Source organism: Heptranchias perlo, chromosome 17 (assembly GCF_035084215.1).
Source record: "Heptranchias perlo isolate sHepPer1 chromosome 17, sHepPer1.hap1, whole genome shotgun sequence".
Taxonomy (NCBI): domain Eukaryota; kingdom Metazoa; phylum Chordata; class Chondrichthyes; order Hexanchiformes; family Hexanchidae; genus Heptranchias; species Heptranchias perlo.
The window spans coordinates 11,964,780-11,985,347 of record NC_090341.1 but is presented as its reverse complement, the minus strand read 5'-3'; the positions used below and the strand labels follow the sequence as shown (position 1 = coordinate 11,985,347).

Sequence of the window (20,568 nt, the reverse complement as noted above, 5' to 3'; positions counted from 1 at the left end):
AACTTATATTTCTATAGTGCATTAATGTAGAAAAACGTCCCAAGGCGCTGTGCAGAGGCATGAAAAAAATGGATGCCAACCAAAGACAGAGAAATTAGGAGGGGGTGACCAAAGCCTGGTTGAAGAGATGGGTTTTCAGGAGGAGGGGGAGGTGTAGAGATTGAGGGGTTTTGGAAGGGAAATCCAGAAAGTAGACTTAGGTAGATGAAGGCATGGCTGCCAATGATGGGCAAAGGGAGAAGGGGAATGCAATAAAGGCATATAGGAATGCCAGAGGACTGGAGAGTTTCGGAGGGGCTGTTGAGGAGCAGATAGGAAAAACTGACAAAGCCATGAAGGAATTAAAGGAAAGGATAAGAGGCATTGGGGGACCAGGAGCGAGGATAGGGGTGCTGGACACTCTCCTAATCACAATTTCTTGATTTACCTCATCTTCTCTCCTACTCCCTTCATTCTCAGTGGTGACTGCTCTTGGCCCTTCACCTAATTTTCTGAGTTAGAAAAAAATTGGCAATGGCTCCAGTGGAATTTTGACATGATAGAGATTATCTCTATTGCCCATGTCTTATTCTCATCTTCTAGTCTGACATTAGTTGGATAGTTTGTATACTGTTTGTCGCTTCACTTCAGATGATGTCCTGTGTCATGCACACTGAATTGTAATGCAGCAATGAACAACAATGAATTTATTAATACTGGGGGTAGGGGCGGAGTTGGCCTATTTTGTATAATTGTTCTATGATGTTGTCTGTCACTTTGTTGGCAGCATGCGGTTTAGTGCCTTTCTGAAATAGTTTACTTCTTTTTTCTGCTGTCAAAACATGTCATTGCATTTTTTTGTTGTTGCAAATTCCATATCCATTGATATTCCACATGCAAGACTGAAGTCTCAAATATCTTTCAATACCCTGTGCTATTTCAGAACATAATGAAGGCACATATTCAAGACCATCTGGCTTCGAGCGGCAGTGTATGAGGTAATATAGAATGAGTAATTGAAGTGGAATGCGTTCCGCAGGTATTCAATTATCTAGCTGTTCAATTAGGAAGTGTTCCATTGACGCTAAACACTTTTGTTTACATTATTTTGAAACAGTCCTACTTATATTGTCATCTGATACATATTGGAATCTGGATGGATGTCATGGTGGTATCTTTGGGTGGTGGTTTCATTATGAATCTGAAGCCCTCATCAAGTTGTTTTGTGAGATCTCAATTCATTTTCTCCCATTTCCTGATTTGGGTCTCGTCAAGCAATGGCCAAAAGGGTGGGAAGGTGACCAACTCTCATTCCTTCACCAGGGTGGGGGTCGGCTCAGAAATTGGCTGCTAGGTATGTGGCAAGAGCTGGGATGTCTTTTTCCCCTCCACCCCCGTGAAAAAAACACTTGGCCTCCACTCACATGGCTGAAATTAGGAACTCAGCCCCCTGGAGAATCATAAGCATGAACTCATCTCTCAGTGCTTCAGATGTTGTGTTCCAATGAACGGTGCCATGTACGGTCTTGTATCCGTCGCAGTTCTGTTTGATTTTATGTCGGTAATGCTGTGTAGAATTGATTTGTTGGTTTTGAGCGTCCTGTAGGGTTTGCCTTGTGTACTGGGTGGTGCTCTCTAGGCAATGTCTTTTCTGGAACTTGCAGTTCCTCGGTCAAAAGTGCTACTTATTGACAAGCTTGTGTTTCTATGAACAATAGGCAGTTCATGTTTTCTGAAGTGAAATCCAATTCATCTGAGATAACATCGCCAACCTGGTTATTGTTTTATTTAAGGTTTGCTGATCTTATTTTGTGCGCTGTGATGCGTTCCATTTGTTTATGAGGTTATAGTTCAGTTCTGTATAGCATATAGCAAAGTATTCTTACAGAGCTTCTCCAATGGTGCACGGTGAGGTGGGGTACAAAGCCATTATACAGACCAGGATGCTCTCACGTTCAATCCTGATACATCTGACCTTAGGGGGTTCTGGAGGGAGCTACAATTGGTCATACCACTCTTACTACCTGTGCATCATCTCCATTCCCTCTGAAAGGTAAGCATATACATCAGAAAGAATGGAGTAAAAAAAAGGGCAACCTCTTCTCACAATGTTAGAAATTGCAGCCAAAATGACCTCAGTGTTCCTGGACTAGGGGGAGGAAAATAAAATCAATCAGCTTTCCTCCTGGTAAACGTGTGTCCTAACATCGGGTGGTAAGGGGATTGGCCTCGGCTGTGATGCTGCCTAAAAATGGCCACTTGGGTGATGGTTAACAGAGGGGGGCCCACCACCTGTGAAACCGTACTTCAGTAGGAATTGCTGCTGCCTTAAGGTTTGAAGGGGAGACTTTTTTTTGAGGTGGGGGAAAGAGGAGTCATTGGACATCTTGGTAAGAAAGACTTGGAAGATCCATATAGTTGGGGGTCAGGCCCACTCACCTGTTTAAAAAATAATTGGAGTCCTCAAACACAATGTACGTTAAAGAGATGAGCCAGTGTTTATTTGGTTTGATTTCATCCACAGGAACTCTCTGTTCTTTCACTCCAGCAACTGTGTTGTGTTGTGTCAGGTGCACAAAACATGAATGACAAATACACTCAAGAACTTTTCTTTCTTAGATTTACAATTATTTACATATAACAGAATATATGTTCACTGACATTTGAGCCAAGTTTAATAAAGTTATTAAAAATAAACTTGCTTCCTTTAAAAAAAAACAACAAAAATTAGAAGCCAAGTTAAGTGACATCACAGAATATATTATATACCATTACTGGAGAAATGCACCATGGGAAGGAACTTTCCTTGCGCATTTTCTCAGCACACAATTTTGTTTTTTTTAATATTCTTTTAATAAAAGTAACAGCAACAACAACAAAAGTTTTTTTAAAAAAAACACGACTTTAACAAATTATACAACCTTTTCTTCCAAAGCTATTTAATTTATAACGATAAAAGTAAAAACAGAGAGCAGTCTGAGGTGTAGACCATCATTAACTATTAATGCATTCTAATATAAAATACAATGCAAGTTTAAAAAAAAAATCTACAGATGAGACTGAATAATTGTTAAAGAAGATCCCTATTCACCTGAATTGAGGCATAATACTTAATGCTATAAAGCCTGTACACTTGCTGGTGCTGTCTCTCAGTTGCCTCTTGTGGCCATGCTTTTAGTTGGTTAGAGGTGCCCATCGCATTATCTTTAGTGTGTTTCATTCCATGATTTGTGAAGGATGTTGTCAACTCGGTGATGGAGTCAGAGAAGGGTGTGAATCAGAAACATGGCTGAGGAACGCGGTGGAATGAACAGCATGCACAATATATCTGAAGTGTTTTAAAAAGAGATGTGCCTTTTATTCACTACAATAGCAAATATTTTGCAATAGAACACCATTCCCCTCTTGTGGGACAGAGTCCTGCTTTAGTGATGTAATGTATGGGGAGTTCTGTCTGTGGCCCCTTGTCTCCCATTCATTATGTCACTGGAGCAAAACTTTACATTGTCATGGGGACACTGGGTTAAACTCCATACAAAGGGGCCCACAGCCTTTCATCAGTGTGCTCCTGCTGTAACTCTGGTAGGAGCACAGCAAAAGGGCTGCAAATTCCCTGGGAGTTTTTGCGGGAGATTTTGTAGGGGGTGAAGCTTCTACCTGCCCAAAACAAGATAGCGATGTGGGTTGGTGGGGGGGGCACCAGCACGCCCTGGAACTGGCACAGTCCATCGCCATTTGTGGCCTCCTGAAAGGAACGGGTGCCCAAGATGTATCCTTAGTGACGTGGGCACCCACCCATCATGGTTACATTATGTGACTTCCCCTGACCCCATGAGATGTCATAGGTAGGTCCATCCCAGTGGGATTCATGGGCCACAGATCTTTGCCCCAAAATATCTGTTCCCAGGTTGCTTCTATCCCTACTTCATCTAACCCTATCAGCATATCTTTCCATTTCTTTCTCCCTCATGTGTTTATCTAGCTTCTCCTTAAATGCATCTATGCTATTTGCCTCAACCACACCTTGTGATAGCAAGTTCCACATTCGAACCACTCTCTGGGTAAAGGAGTTTCTCCTGAAACACAGCAACAAACATTAACTGAGAGTCACAGTGCTAAGTGCACAACCACCATACTTTACAACCCTCAAGGTTGTGCGGCAATTCAGGGGAATACTGCTCCCCTTTAAGTACCTATATATCATACATAATGTCATGGGGACTTTGTTGTAAGTACAAGGAAGTCGAATTATCATACTATATACAGCCTACAATAAATACTGTCTGTTGTAAGGGAAGTTATACTTTATATTAAAGAAATTCTATTATCTCAGAGCTTCATGTCTGCTGGAGAGGGGATGTGTGGTGATTTCTGCGGTTTCGCGGCTTTTTCTGTTCTCTGACGGGCTTCACTTTGAGCTGCTTGTTCAAGTTTTCTTTCTGAACGTTGGCTGGGCGCTGCCAGTAATCCTCGCAGTATTGGTTGATGAGCCCCATTTCCGGTTGGCTCAGAAGCTGGAGCAGGTCCTTGTACTCTGGGTTAGGGGTCCTGGAGGTGCCCGGGCTGCCGCCCTGCAAGTTGGCCACACCCGGCGAGAGCCCCGCTTGAGAAAGCACCACGTTCACTGTCTCGTTGTTCAGGACCCGGAGGTGCACCCGTGCCAGCGCGTGCTTGAAGTTGTTCTCCGTGGCGGTGCACTGATACGTTCCGGCGTCCGCCATCTGGAGGGATCGAAGGAGAAGACCCTGGTCTGTCTTGAGGATCCGCTCATCTGCTTTAATCTAGAGAACAGGTGGGGGGGGGGGGGAAGAAACCACAGTGTTGTTAACGGCTTATTTAGCCTCCCTATAGAAATGTGTTCTCATCAAACAATGAATGCTTTATTGAAAAACATAGGATTCAAGTTTAATGTAACCTCACCCTAGCTGAGAACACTGGTAATTAAAATGATTCCATTTTAATTTTAATTTTAAATGGTTGGTGTGATACATACCTAATGAGGTCTATCTCCCTCCACCCATTCTCTGGCCATAGTAAGCCTATTCTTTGACGCAGTGGTATTGGGTTGTTATTATGTAACCAATGGCTTCGAGGTTGGGTCCATTGGCCCATGTCATTGTCCTGTCAGCTTCCTGCCCAGAAGTTGGGGTCACTGGCACATGCCACTGTCCTGTCAGCTTTCGGAACAGAGGTTGACCCATTGGCACATGCCATCGTCCTGGTCAGTGCTAAACATAACACTGCATGTCAAGACACCAGCACATTGACCAACATGGCTCAACTTCCCAGGCAAGACAGCAGGCCAATTGCACTATGGTTATGTTAACAATTTCCATTACCTCTGCATCAGGGAGTGTTTCTGGGTCTGACTCACTTCCAACAGCAGCTGAGGACAAAAGCAAAAGCCAGTTCTGATGAAAGGCCATCGACCTGAAACGTTAACTCTGTTTCTCTCTCCACAGATGCTGCCTGACCTGCTGAGTATTTCCACCATTTTCTGTTTTTATAGCAGCTAAGGACAGCCTGATCCAAAGCCTCTGGTGAAAAACTGCATGCTGATCCTCTGGGGTAAGTTTGTGCTGAAGTGGACAAGGCTGAGGCACCACAAAATTTGTTCCTTAGTTACGAGTTCAGGTTTTGGTGGAATGCACGATGAGTGACATAATGATATCACTGAGCCATTGATCAAGTCATAATGTACAGCTCTGCCAACCTGTGAAACACTGTTCGTTGGGGACCCAGGAGGATCAAGAGCTGTTGGCCTGCAAGTTGGCCACTCCCAATTATAGTTCCGCTACAGATAGCACCACTTGGAGCTCTAGTGGCTCTTGAGATAGCATCATTCTAATTATAGTGCCCCTTTAGATAACAACACTCCCAATTATAGTGTCCCATTAGGTAGCACCAATCGCAATTATAGTGCCCCTTCAGATATTACTATTGCCAGCTAGCACTAACTCCAGCTCTAGTGCTCCATTAGCTATTACCCCTCCCAGCTTTAGTAATCCCTCAGATAGTACCACAATCACTGATTTGTTGCTCAGGACAGAGAGGTGCCCTGAGCAGGCATGTGCTTGAAATTGTTCTCTTTGGCAGTGTGCTAGGTTCTGCCATCTACTTGTGCATTTCTAATGAACCAATATTGTACACCAATTCCACAACACATTAGCTGCTGCGAAGATCCCTTGATGATGTTAAAAGTAAGCAGTGGAAAGCTGCACACAATGGTAGGGGGGTTGCTGTGAACGAGTTAAGCTTTGCGCAATGAACACTACAAAATCTAGGAACCAAAAGAATTTTTTAAAAATCCTTCTCATTAAACCAAGATCCTTCCTGCCACTGTTGTGTACGACCCTGTTCTTGACATTGGCTTTGGTTGACAAAGAAGGATAAGCACCACCCTTTCCATGAGAAAGGAAGTGTTCCCCACCCCACCACTGAGATGACTCACTTCCCACCAGCTGACGGTCAATTGCTTGTTGGGCCAAAAGTGGACTGCTTGGCTTGAGAAGTTCGACATCAGCACAGGAGGCTTGCGTCAGCTGGGGAGGCCTGCTTCCTGACATGGGCAATGGCTAGTAAGTGGAGTTTCTGTTCTGCAATGCTTTGGTAGTGGTTTGGTGGAGGTGTTTTCAAATCCCTCCACGGCCTCGCCCCTCCCTATCTCTGTAACCTCCAAGATTTCTGCCCTCCACCAATTCTGGCCTCTTGCGCATCCCCGATTTTTATCGCTCCACCATTGGTGGCCGTGCCTTCAGCTTCCTAGGCCCTAAGCTCTGGAATTCCCTCCCTAAACCTCTCTGTCTCTCTACCTCTCTCTCCTCCTTTAAGACACTCCTTAAAACCTACCTTTTTGACCAAGCATTTGTTTGATAACCCATCCTAATATCTCATGTGGTGCAGTGTCAAATTTTGTTTGATAACGCTCCTGTGAAGTGCCTTGGGACATTTTACTCCGTTAAAGGCGCGATATAAATGTAAGTTGTTGTTGTTGTGGAATTTGGTAGCAATTAAAGCGAGGGACGGACATTCATTGATATTTGTTAACCTGGTGGCAACATAAGGCAAGTCCAGGTCAGGTACAGCATGGGTTAGATGCAGACAAGTGTTTTCGATGCTGCCTCAAAAGATGTCTTAACCCCAACCACTGAGGAGCAGCCTAAACTGTTGCAGTGCAGTCATTTGATATTTGACACCAGTCATCGTCTGGCTTGCGGTAATAAAGAAAGAACTTGCATTTATATAGCAACTTTCACAAGCTCAGAACGTCCCAAAGCGTTTCACAGCCAATAAAGTTGTTTTGAAGTGTAGTCACTGTTGTAATGTAGGAAATGCGGCAGACAATTTGCGCACAGCAAGGTTCCACAAACAGCAAAGAGATAATGACCAGATAATCTGTTTTACTGATGTTGATTGAGGGATAAATATTGGCCAGGACACTGAGGAGAACTCCCCTGCTATTCTTCAAACAGTGCCGTGGAATCTTTCAAAGCTGAGATTGAAAGATTTTTGTTAGGCAAGGGTATTAAGGGTTATGGGACCAAGGCGGGTAGATGGAGTTAAGATACAGATCAGCCAAGATCTAACTGAATGGTGGAACAGGCTTGAGGGGCTGAATGGCCTACTCCTGTTTGTATGTTCCTAACTGAACTGCTTTAGTCATTATAATCTTTAAATTCTTAATGATGAACTTGTTTTTCCAATTTTCCCTCTTTCGTCTCTCCTAAATAATAGTGCTGATATCCACCCGTCCACCACCCACTGCCCGCTGCAGTCGGCCAGTGTGCTGCTGTACTGTGCCCACCGGAGTGTAGCTAAAACTGCATGAATTTCCGGATTCAGCTAATTAGCATGTCCGGGCTCTTTAAACTAATGACATTTCCCTGTTCCATTTTTTATTGGCAATTTATTTCCATTCTGGACTTCTTGTGATGTGACTTCAGCCCAAAGCCATTGCATGTAGCAACTAAATCAAACTCTCCTTCAATTGCTCTTCCTCTGAACAGACCACTGAAGTTGGTGACCTGGTGCTACAGTAGTAGTCCTGTCCCAGCTCCATTACTGCTCTACAAACTACTGTGCATTATGATTATTTCCTAATGCACATTGTGACATTCTAGATTCCCCTGCCCCAGGCCTGATCGACCTATGGACAGTGGAGCCTCAATTGGCCAAGTGCCAATTATGTACCAAAATTTTCACCTGACAAATGCTCATGGAAGTCTCACTGCCTCATTGCACCCTGCAACCATCAAACTCGTCCCGTCTGATATAAAATCAACCTCACAACCCAAGAAACATTCAGTATAAAATGTTCTTTGCTTTGCACTTTGCTTCATTCCTTTGCCTAGTGTTTCTTTGTACCATACAAGTAAGATCAAAATTTCCATTATCCTCAATGGGGGTCCTCGCCCAGTTAGTTGGTCTTCTAGATATCAGAAATGAGAGGGTTTAACGATCAGGAAAGACTGAACAGGCTGGGGCTCTTTTCTTTAGCGACGACAAGGCTGAGAGGTGACCTGATAGAGGTCTTTAAAATTATGAAGGGTTTTGATAGGGTAGACGTAGAGAAGATGTTTCCACTTGTGGGGGCGTCCAAAACTAGAGGCCATAAATATAAGATAGTCACTAATAAATCCAATAAGGAATTCGGGAGAAATTTCTTTACTCAGAGAGTGGCTGAGGCGAATAGCATAGATTCATTTAAGGGGAAGCTGGATGAGAAAGTAATAAAAGGATATGTGAAGAGGGTGAGATGAAGTAAGGTGGGAGGAGGCTCATGTGGAGCATTGACCTGTTGGGGCGAATGGCCTGTTTCTGCGATGTACAATTCTATGTAATTCTATGTAATCCATAGACTTAACTGCAGCCAGGTTGGATGCTCCGCTTTCATCTAAAACCCACAGCATCAGTGCGCAGACAAAGTCTTGTTAGAATATAAAACATTAATGTCTTAGTTCATGGAATTACTTTAAGGTCAGAGTGTAGGCCCTGGAGATTAAACTCTCTGTAGCGGTGAGTTGGAGATTATAAACTTGTGTTTACCTCTTTCTTCCGGTCACTGCCATGTCGCTGTAGCACCCACTTAATGCTGGCCTGAGGGGACTTGGGCTGACACTCGAGGAACGTGCTGCTGCCTTCCACACCATACTGCTCTGTCTCTGCTGTTTTCCTATTAGCTGTCAATGTATCAACAGAGGGTTAGGACTCATTGTGATACCATCCATTCCATTAGAAAATACAAAGAGGTTTTCCGTTACTTAAACACAGGCAAAATACAAGGCTGTTAGAGGATCTCCGTGTTTTAGCTTCAATTTATTTGGAAAGATGTTTTGTTATCTTATCGCTAACTTTACCAGGCTGGCAGAGTGAGGAATATGCAATGATATCACTCCATTGCAAACTGGGGAAAAATATCATTCATTTCTGGTTAGCTTCTCAAAATATTACAATTGTCTCCCCTCTTGCACAGACTCCTAATGGTGTAGGTTTCACAGGTGCTGATTCCTCCCCTCCTGCATCTTGTACCTCCTTAAATGGCCAATTTTCATGCGTGAACATGTAGTGTACATATAGTGAACGTTGGCAAGCTATTCAACCATAGAAGGGGCATCACAGTGAGCCCGATCCTGCCCACCTGAACATGTCTACACATGCAGAAAATGCTGAAAATATACAGCACGTCAGTCAGCATCTGTTAAGAGAAAAGAGGGGTTATAATGAAGGGTTACACACCCGAACCATCGTAACCAGTCTTTCCTCTTTATAGATTCTGACTGGCATTTCCAGCATTTTCTGTTTTAATTTTAGATTTTCAGCAATTGCAGTTTCTCCTTTTTATCTATATACATGTACTTTCCAGTGCATGGTAACCAGGAGCAGGGACCCTGGCTAATCTTAACCCTTCCTAATCCAGGGGCACTGGGACTAATGTGCAGATCCCCTGCCGTTGCTCCAGCTGAGATCAACTAAGTTTGCACAGACTGGGGATAAATCTTCGGGGCTTCCTTGCTCTGTATTGCTCAGTTCCACAGCTTAAAATCTCCTGTATAAGTTATGCCTTTATGGACAGTCAATCCCATATTTTACATTTGCCATTTTAATAAAAAGGTAGCATATTAAGTGATACTTATGTATCCTTTACATCCTTTAGTTGGAGAACATAATAAACATGCCCTAAGTGTAACTTTATGTGCTAGATTTTATATAAATATGATCAAGTGTGAAGAGTTGTAAGCTTCTGTTTGCACTTGAGGTTTCAGTGTTGGTGTGTAAGTCTGCCCAAACCCAGCTCAGGGGACCTATGAACCTTTAAAATTCATCCCAGCCATATGCACCTCTCTAATTCCCTTGACTGTGTACATCTCTCTAACTCCTGTGGCTATATACACTTTTTTAACTCCCCTGACCCTGTACATCTCTCTAAATCATCCTGTCCATGTGCACCCCTATAACTCTCCAGACCTTGTACATCTCTCTAACTCACCCCAGCCATATACACCTCACTAACTCTCCTGGTCACGTACATCTCTCTAACTCACCCCAGCCATATACATCTCACTAACTCTCCTGGTCACGTACATCTCTCTAACTCACCCCAGCCATTTACATCTCACTAACTCTCCTGGTCACGTACATCTCTCTAACTCACCCCAGCCATATACATCTCACTAACTCTCCTGGTCACGTACATCTCTCTAACTCACCCCAGCCATTTACACCTCACTAACTCTCCTGGTCACGTACATCTTTCTAACTAATCCCAGCCATGTACATCTTTCTTAACTCTCTTGGTCACGTACATCTCTCTAACTCACCCCGGCCATATACACCTCTTTAATTCTCCTGGTCACATGCATCTCTCTAACTCACCCTGTCCGTATACATCTCTCTAACTCACCCCGTCCGTATACATCTCTCTCAACTCTCTTGGTGATATACATCTCTCTAACTCACCCTGACCTCTCTGCAAGTTACTCAGTAATTACCCATCATCCGTTACTCGTTGGGAGTAAAATGAAGACTGCCTCCCACAGAACAAGGAAATGTCTCCATACTCACCATTGGAGTTGTAACCTCGACACTGTCTGATTGGGTTGCCGTGCCGTACATCCTGCCTTCGGCTTCGCCTGTGAAAAAGAAAATGAGTTCCGGTGAAAGCCATAGAAACTATCAAACACGGTTTGGAACTCTTAACTGATTTTTATTCCCAGTTAACTTCATGCTCATGTAGAAAATAGGAAATGCCGCCCATAGTGCACCCAGAGTCAGCATCAAGCATTCACAGGTTAGGTAAAGCACCAAAAATGGGCGCGCCCGAATTTCTAGGCCTCTTTCTCTGATTTGGTTTTCTTCCTAGCTTTTGTATATATCAGTGGTGTCCAAATTACAGTCTACCATCCAGCCCACCAGTTAGGGTTGTCTGATCACAAGGCCCCAGTTCTTCAGTTCCACTATCTTGGCTGCTACAGCTTTCGATTTTGAAATACATAGGAACATAGGAACAGGAGTAGGCCATTCAGCCCCTCGTGCCTGCTCCGCCATTTGATAAGATCATGGCTGATCTGTGATCTAACTCCATATACCTGCCTTTGGCCCATATCCCTTAATACCTTTGGTTGCCAAAAAGCTATCTATTTCAGATTTAAATTTAGCAATTGAGTTAGTATCAATTGCCGTTTGCGGAAGAGAGTTCCAAACTTCTACCACCCTTTGTGTGTAGAAATGTTTTCTAATCTCGCTCCTGAAAGGTCTGGCTCTAATTTTTAGACTGTGCCCCCTACTCCTAAAATCCCCAACCAGCGGAAATAGTTTCTCTCTATCCACCCTATCTGTTCCCCTTAATATCTTATAAACTTCGATCAGATCACCCCTTAACCTTCGAAACTCTAGAGAATACAACCCCAATACAGGGTTGGATGATTGATAAACATCATTTCCTGATTGGTGGATAAGAATACAGATAGTACTCTCATTGGTAGGTTTCCACCAATGTGCTCTTCCCATTGCTTTTTTTTTCTACCTATCAGAAAATGTTTCCACCCTTAGTCCTGTATCTAAAAATCCAAAGCTATAAACAAAAGAAAATTGCGTCTTACAAACGTTAGTTTGGTAGCACTGCACCTAATGGAAATCTTCATAAACGTGTTGACATCATCACTACATATAGCAATCAGAACAATGTTTGCCCCTCGATTTTAACTTTGGCTTATTTTCTAGTCAAGAAGAAGAAAAAAAGAACTTGCATTTATGTTCAGTAAAGTCCTACAAACAGCAAATGAGCATTGATGGTGTTACATGAGGGAGGAAAGTTGGCCAAGACACTTCTATTCTTCAAAGAAGGCATTTTACATCCACATGAACAAGGCCCCATTCAAATCTCAAGTGACAAAAGGCACCTCTGACAATGCAGCATTCTCTTGGTGTTACACTTGAAGTGTCAGCCTAGATTATGTGCTCAAAGTCCTGGAGTGGGATTTGAACCCACAATTTTCTGACGCAGGTGAAAGTGATACCACTGAAACAAAAGACTTGCATTTTATCTTATGCTCCGTCACATTCATGCAGAACAATAGCAATGATTTTTAAAACAATTTCGATCAGATTCAGTGCTCAATTAAAATACTGAATTCACACATAATTGTGACTAGACTAAGTAAAGTTAGAAGTCGTCAGAAGAAAAAAAAATGAGTAGCAGGGTCAAAATAGCCAAGGGATGCTTCTCTGCATGAATTTATTATTTTAAAAAATGAGTTTCAGCTACAGTGACAGCAGCCTTAATAAATGAAGTGACACAGATGCACTGTGAAAATATAATGAGCACAGGATCCACCTTGTGCAAATTTCAAGGAGCTTTTCAACATAAATGCAGAACACGTTGCAGTTAACCATGAGATACCAGCCATATACCCTCGAGTTGACAGGGACAAAGTAATAGAATCGTACAGCACAGAAGGAGGCCATTCAGCCCATCATGCCTGTGCCGGCTTGAAAGGCAACCGTTTAGAGCCTTCCCGTCATTGTATACCGAGGGGCTGCAATCAGGGAAAAAAAACCCTCGGGCAGAATGTAAAATTCAAATTGATGTAACGTACCTATAATGAATCTGTAATGAATCTGAAATCAATAATCTGTATTGAGTGTAACGCAATGAGGCACCCTAGACTGTCATGAACTGTAATTATGTACAATGTGTTCATTGAACTATACTTGATGTAACCTGCAAATTGTATAATCTGTATTGTGTACGTTTGGAATGTGATATGACAACTCTATTGAATGTATTGCTGCAAATTTTATGAATAAAGTATAATTTTTGAAAAAAAAAATCATGCCTGTGCTGGCTCTTTGAAAGAGCTATCCAATTAGTCCCACTCCCCTGCTCCTTCCCCATAGCCCTGCAAATTTTTCCCCTTCAAGCATTTATCCAATTCCCTTTTGAAAGTTATTATTGAATCTGCTTCCATCACCCTTTCAGGCAGTGCATTCCAGATCATAACAACTCACTGTGCAAAAAAAAATGCTCCTCATCTTCCTTCTGGTTCTTTTGCCAATGACCTTAAATCTGTGTGCTCTGATTACCAACCCTCCTGCCAGTGGAAACAGTTTCTCTCTATTTACTCTATCAAGATCTCTCATGAATGTGTTATAGGCAGACTGACGAGTGAAATATGCATTGTATCTCACTGCTGGCTACGACACATCCTATTGATAGTACTTGCGAATTAATTTTAATAAATACTTTTGTAGTTGTTTTCAAGGCCAAGAAAATCAGTTGAAGCCGCCAGGTAATGAAATTGTGTCCGTGTGGTGTCAAACTAATGGAAATCTGATTTTTATTTCCACTGAGTATTATAAATATGAATTGATTTACGTTTTATTTGTAGCTGTAACGTGGACTTAGGTTACTGGTGTCTCATTAACAGCCTACTACCAGGTAATAAGCCAGCCATGGGGCGAGAGAGAGAAAAAGATCAGTTGCTTCCTTCCAGAGCCCAGAAGTACTCTGCCACAGTCATGTACTCCTCCCAATTTACTATCTCCCGAGGCAAACTTCTGCAGAATTTCTCCGTGACCCTCAAAGCAGAGCTCCAGAATACCTGTCTAAGCTTGCAACCTCTATCATTAAAACTGAAACAGATTGACTGTGTATCTCATCAGTGTTTGTGGGGCGTTGCTGATGCACAATGTCGACCTAATAACAGACGTGGCATTTCAAAAAGTCATTCATCGTATGAGGCATCTCGATGTGAAAGACGCTATTTAAAGGCAAGTACTATAATATTTTATTATAAATAAACTCCAGCTTTTCACAGATTATATTTGCATGGTCCCAGTGGCACAGGAACCAGGGTGATTCATTATTTCTCTCTATAGGTGTCTCAATAAACTTCAATCCCATTCTAAGGTATTTATCCAATGCTTTTATTAAGTAATTAACACAGCATTAACTGCTTTTGCTTGGAGTCTTTAATCTACCCCCACTTCTTTGTGCTAAAGAAATTTCTTCTGAATGTAAATTTTGCATTATCCTGCGCTGCTGGTGGAGCCTCTTGTGAATCAGGCACATAACCCAAACTCGCAGGTGCAATGCCTGTGATTTTCCACTGATTAAAATCAATGGAAGGAAAATGACTGGCAGCGCACCCATGGTGATCCGATATGCATTGGCTTTGTGTGAGATCCCACCAGACCTAGCAAAATGTACCCTCTAATCTCTAGGGTGTCAGCCGTGGCTCAGTTGGGAGTGCTCTCGTCTCTGAATCAGAAGGTTGTAGGTTCAAGATCCCACTCCAGAGGCTTAAGCACCTGATCCAGCCCGACACTTCAGTGCAACACTGAGGAAGTGCTGCACTGTCGGAGGTGCCGTCTGCCCTCTCCAGTGAATGTAAAAGATCCTGTGGCACTATTTCGAAGAGGAGCTGGTTGAGGGATAAATATTGGCCAGGACACCGGGGGTGTCCTGGCCAATATTTATCCCTCAACCAACATCACTAAAACAGATTATCTGGTCGTTATCACATTGCTGTTTGTGGGATCTTGCTGTGCGCAAATTGGCATTTCCTATATTACAATAGTGACTACACTTCAAAAAGTACTTCATTGGCTGTAAAGCGCTTTGGGACGTCCTGAGATTGTGAAAGGCATAACATAAATGCAAGTTTTTCTTTTTTAGTCGCACTTGAGGCTTGTTAGTTTTGGACTAGTGTCCTCTCATTTAGCACTCGCAGTCCTCGTTTATCTTGCAAGTATATCCGTTATAGATTACATGGCATGCAAACTCCAACATGGGGCATGCAACACACGATATTGGGGATCTACAAAAAAAGATCATTAGTATACAAGACGTGGAGCTTCCGTCCCCACCGGAGATGTTAAGCAATTTAGAATTGTCTTCTCCATCACTAACACAGCTTCTCCTGTTCTTAAAGTCTTAGGCTATTGCTATGCGGGGCATGCAACCTACCCAACTTATTGTTTTAAATTGAGAAACCTAGATGGAACACCAAGGCCCATAGTGTAGGACACCACCAAGGCTGGAAAGAGTAGGTGTGAAGATAAAATAAATAAAGGAGATAGGGCTGAAATTCTATGCAATTCCACTGCAAGACCAGCAGAACCCAAGCAAATTTCAGCCCATAGTGGTTAAGAGTATTAGATGGCAAGTTTGGGATTTTTAAAAGCTTGTAAATTGTAAAGTTCAAGCTGAGGCAGAGGGAGTGGATGGAGGGGTGAGAAGGAAATATTAAATAATCTGTGTGGTGACCATTTCAGGACACTGAGACATCCTTGGCAGCATCTGTGAGAGGTGATGCGGAGGTGCCGGTGATGGACTGGGGTGGACAAATGTACGGAGTCGTACAACACCAGGTTATAGTCCAACAGCTTTATTTGAAATCACGAGCTTTCGGAGCTTTGCTCCTTCGTCAGGTGAGTCACCTGAAGAAGGAGGAAAGCTCCGAAAGCTTGCGATTTCAAATAAAGCTGTTGGACTATAACCTGGTGTTGTATGACTCCGTACATCTGTGAGAGGTGATGGTTGTACTAACCCAGGATATCTGATTAGATCTGTTACGCATACAGGAATTGGCACTGGGATGTTTACAACCCATGCAGAACCACATGTAGATGAATTTGTGTCTTTTTAGCCAGTTTGTATTTCATGCACAGAAGCTGACACTGAGATACTCGTGAGCGACATAGCAGGTAAGTGAATTGTTCATTTTTAGCCCCGCGTGTGAAATGAGTCTTATTGATTACGGTCATTTACCTTTTTGATGAGGCTAAATATCTGGAGCAAGCCTTGCCATCCCATGCACAGTATGGATCTCGGGCAAGACAGCAATCTGCGCAGGCTTCTCCATAAACATCACAGCGGTGAAGGGCAACCTGAGTAATGCCCAAAGTAGAGCCAACATACAGCTGTTGCTGTGAGAAAAGAAAAAGACAGATGTTAGGACCATGGATTTAGGTCAGTCACAATCTCTGATTGGGTTTAGGATTGGAGCAAGTGCGAGAGTCAGGTTGTAAATCTTCTTTCCACAGCCCATTAAATCATTCATCCTGAACCACAACAGAAGGCACCGGACGCAAAACATATATTTAACACATGTAAAAGTAATCAGATTTACAAAATGTGCTGTTGTTTGTAGTTAGCATTTGGCACCTGTTTGACTCTATATAATTTACTGAGTGTTTAAACAGGAGACCTTGTATAAACAGATCAGGAATTATCTACAAATGGAACGACTAGAAAGTGGATTGAATTCTACATAGTGGAAGCAAATGAAAGTGGTTTGGGCCACTGGAATTCATTGCCTGGGTCAGATTTTTTTCTACTTGGAGTTCACAGTAGGGAGCTGAGTTTGTTGTAGTTTGGAATACTAGGCCAGGTCAACCTGAGCTAGTGGTGTCCTATTTAATGCAAGTTCAGATCTGATGCAGTGACGTTACGGAGTCAGTTGACGATATGGGTAGAAACCTGGCTCCGTGTTCTTCCTCATAAGAGTCAATGGGTCCCTTATTGGATAAGAGTGAATGGGTCCCTTATTGGATGAAACCCAATGGATCGTCTATTGATGATGCCCAAAGGTCTCTTATTGAATTACAAGTAATGGGGCCATTGATCCTACATCTTTAATTAATTTCCAAAATGGTCTTACTGAGTGCCTCAAAGAGTGGGAATAGGTGGCCATTTGTTAAACAGCACTACACAAATACAAAGTGACACTAGGACAGACCTGTGAACAAGTTGTTAGCCCACTCACTCAATCAGGTAATGGTTTAACATACTGGGGGAGGGGAATGGTAGGGAACTAAAATATTAAACAGGAAGAAATTCATCCCTTGAAATCAGAAGTGGAACAGTCCATGTAGAAGCAACATAAATTCAAAGATACATATTTCGGATTTTAAACTTTCAAAATTAGAATGTTATTGAAGAATGCTTTGAGTTTTTGTTCCACAATTTAAACAATGGAACTAATCTCTTCAATTGGAATGTTTTCTTTTAAACCTAAATCCGACTACAATTAGAAGATTTAGGAAGCATTCAAGGAGCCGAGTGATTCTTACCCTTTTGGAGGAGATCTTCATCGTCTTTACTTGGGTTGGCATCTGAAAAATAAAATATTTCAATTTATCAACACACAGTAGACTCACAAAGGATTGCACAAGTATTAGTATATTAAATGCATTTTTACATTTTAAAACGGGTGTGATTCTCTCCCTGTCTGTTGTAGTTAAAAGGATAGATAGCCAAACTTATCTTGTTCCTGCAGCAGTGGTGACCCACTTTTCCATGGGTCTTATGAGGTGCTGCTGGATTTGTCCACTTTTCTTCCGCCTGACACCTCACGGGGAATGGTATCAGGTGGAAGTATAAGAAGGGGAAGGGTGCCTTTGGAGGTTGGCATAATCCAGCTCTCTGAAAACCAGTACTGTACACAGGAACAGGAATAGGCCATTCAGTCCCTTGAGCCTGTTCCGCCATTCAATTAGATCATGGCTGATCTGTATCTTAACTCCATTTACCAGCCTTGGTTCCGTAACCCTTAATACCCTAACAATAATCATCAATCTCAGTTTTGAAATTTACAATTGACCCCCAGCCTCAATAGTTTTATGGGTGAAAGAGTTGCAGATTTCCACTATCCTTTGTGTGAAGAAGTGCTTCCTGACATCACCCCTGAATGGCCTGGCTCTAATTTTGAGGTTATGCCCTCTTGTTCTGGACTCCCCCACTGGAGGAAATAGTTTCTCTCTATCTATCCTATCAAATCCTTTAATCATCTTCAACACCTCAATTAGATCACCCCTTAATCTTCTATACTCGAGGGTATACAAGCCTAGTCTATGGAACCTGTCCTCATAATTTAACCCTGGTATGATTCTGAGATATGATAAGTGGCTTAAAGGAAAGTGGGGGAAAGTAGCTATGGGAATCTGTGTGTTCTTCAGGGTTTGTCAAATGTTCTCTTTACCAAATTAGTGACAGGAATCATTTTTAAAAGAAGAAGAAACATTTGGTATTTAAAAAGGACCAATGTTTTGATGGGGTGTAGCGTTGACCCTTATCTGGTTTAATGTCATAAAACATTAAATACCAGGTTATGGGGAAATGTTTTAACAGAGTTTTTAGAGTGTAGAATGCTTTGCCAGAGGGAAGAGTTGAGGCAGAGATCATTGAATCTTTTAAGGGAAGCAGAGGAAGATGCAAGCCAATGTGGAGACAGCATGGCGGTGAGATTAGTTTTGGATTGCTTTAGGAAAGAGCCAGCACAGACATGATGGGCCAAATGGTCTCCTTCTGTGCTGTAAACTTCTATGATTCTGCTATTTTGCACTGATTTCAAAGTCTTACCAGAGCAACAAACTTAAAAGGTCAATATCCGCAAACATCTTTTTGTTGCTTCTAAATTACAGCAACTTTAGTTAACCAGGTTGAGTAAGTTAACAATGACCTTGAAAACCTCGACTTCTTCAAGAATAAGTTCCTCAGTCTCCATGTCATCCTTGGGTAAAACGATTACTTTCTGCACCGTTCCCCGATCTGGAGAAGTAGGAAACAGAGTGATGAGCTGAAATGTGGGATTTCACCTTTTCTTGTAAAAACACTTGGGACATTATTTACACCGTAGCCAGACTGCAAATCTTATGGCCCCTGTTGTGGAGATTCAGGGAGGTGGAATGTAAGGCAGAACATAAAACACAGACATTAGGTATAATGCAAAAAGGGGTTTTGATGAGTTAAATGAGGTGGATCACACGTCATCCGGCTGCTGCTATCATTATACAATTAGGTAGGGAGTTCCAGGATTTAAACTAACAGCACTGTGGGAGAACCTTCACCACTTGGACTGCAGTGGTACAAGAAGGCGGCTCAACACCACCTTCTCAAGGGCAACTAGGGATGGGCAATAAATGTGGCCTTGCCAGCGATGCCCACATCCCAAGAATGAATTTAAAAAGATATCAATTTGTTTGTGAGTTCTGTGATTTAAAAATGAATATGTATTAATGCTCATGAGAACACCACCACCTCCAAAACCCCTCCAAGTCCAAGCTTCATCCTCTCTTGGACATATGTCACTGGGTCAATAATCTAGAATCCCCTACCTAACACCATCGTGAGAGCACCATCAACGCAAGGTTCAAGGAGAAGACCCAGCACCACTTTCTTAAGGCAAGTAGGAACGGGTAATAAATGTTTAAAAATTCAACGAGGAATGAAAAAATGAGGTCATCGTTCACCCCTCACCCCACCTTGTCCTGCTGTTCTTTTTCTGCTTCCTGTTCCTTTTTCCAATTGACCCCCCCACCCTCAACAGCTTTTAGGGAGGAGAGAGTTCCAGATTTCCACTACCCTTTGTGTGAAGACCTGCTTTCTGACATCACCCCTAAACAGCCTAGCTCTAATTTTAAGGTTATGCCCCCTTGTTCTGGACCCCCCCCCCCCACCCCCCGACCAGAGGAAATAGTTTCTCTCTGTATTTATTTCAATTTTCGGTGTGGCTGTTTTGCTGTAGTGCCTTCCCTCCCTCTTTCTTGCCCTCTGCCTCGCTATCTGGGCAAGAAAGAGTTAATTTTCCAAACTGGTTCCTTTACCTGTTCCTAGGAATAGCACCTCATAGCGGCCGTCTGCTGCATCCACCTGGTCCACAGTGATGGTGGTGAATTCGTAATCTACGTTGGTCCGGACCACCAGAGGGCGCTTGTGCACTGGGTAGATGGCATTGTACATGGCGGGATGGTTCCTCATGAAGTTGATCACTTCGTCCGGGTAATCTTTCGTGGATTTCATCGAAGGGGTAAAGGTGCCGCCAGGACACTGCAAGAGATATTTAAAAGGGAAATCTCCTCAGTACCTTCCGTATCCACAACAATGTTTCCGTTGTGAAAGATGTACTCTTATTTTATTTACATCGAGTTGCATTGAAACTGCAGCTCAGAAACAGGCCATTCGGCCCAACTGGTCCATGCCGGCGTTTATGCTCCACACGAGCCTCCTCCCTCCCTAGTTCATCTCACCCTATCAGGTTACCCTTCTATTCCTTTCTCCCTCATGTGCTTATCTAGCTTCCCGAATGC

General features: G+C 42.7%; 1 protein-coding gene across 4 annotated transcripts in view; it reads right to left on the bottom strand.

The window, feature by feature from the left end:
* Window positions 1-2,454: 2,454 nt before the first annotated feature.
* sema3fb (sema domain, immunoglobulin domain (Ig), short basic domain, secreted, (semaphorin) 3Fb) overlaps window positions 2,455-20,568 on the bottom strand; it is a 221,150-nt gene continuing 203,036 nt past the window's right edge. For all 4 annotated transcript variants that reach the window (XM_067998494.1, XM_067998497.1, XM_067998495.1 and 1 more), the window contains 7 exons: window positions 20,086-20,308; window positions 18,942-19,030; window positions 17,554-17,595; window positions 16,250-16,407; window positions 11,041-11,108; window positions 9,025-9,158; window positions 2,455-4,760 (listed from right to left, as the gene is read on the bottom strand). In XM_067998494.1, the coding sequence (XP_067854595.1) occupies window positions 4,317-4,760; window positions 9,025-9,158; window positions 11,041-11,108; window positions 16,250-16,407; window positions 17,554-17,595; window positions 18,942-19,030; window positions 20,086-20,308 (1,158 nt within the window). In that variant the 3' untranslated portion in view covers window positions 2,455-4,316. The remainder of the gene's footprint in view (window positions 4,761-9,024; window positions 9,159-11,040; window positions 11,109-16,249; window positions 16,408-17,553; window positions 17,596-18,941; window positions 19,031-20,085; window positions 20,309-20,568) is intronic.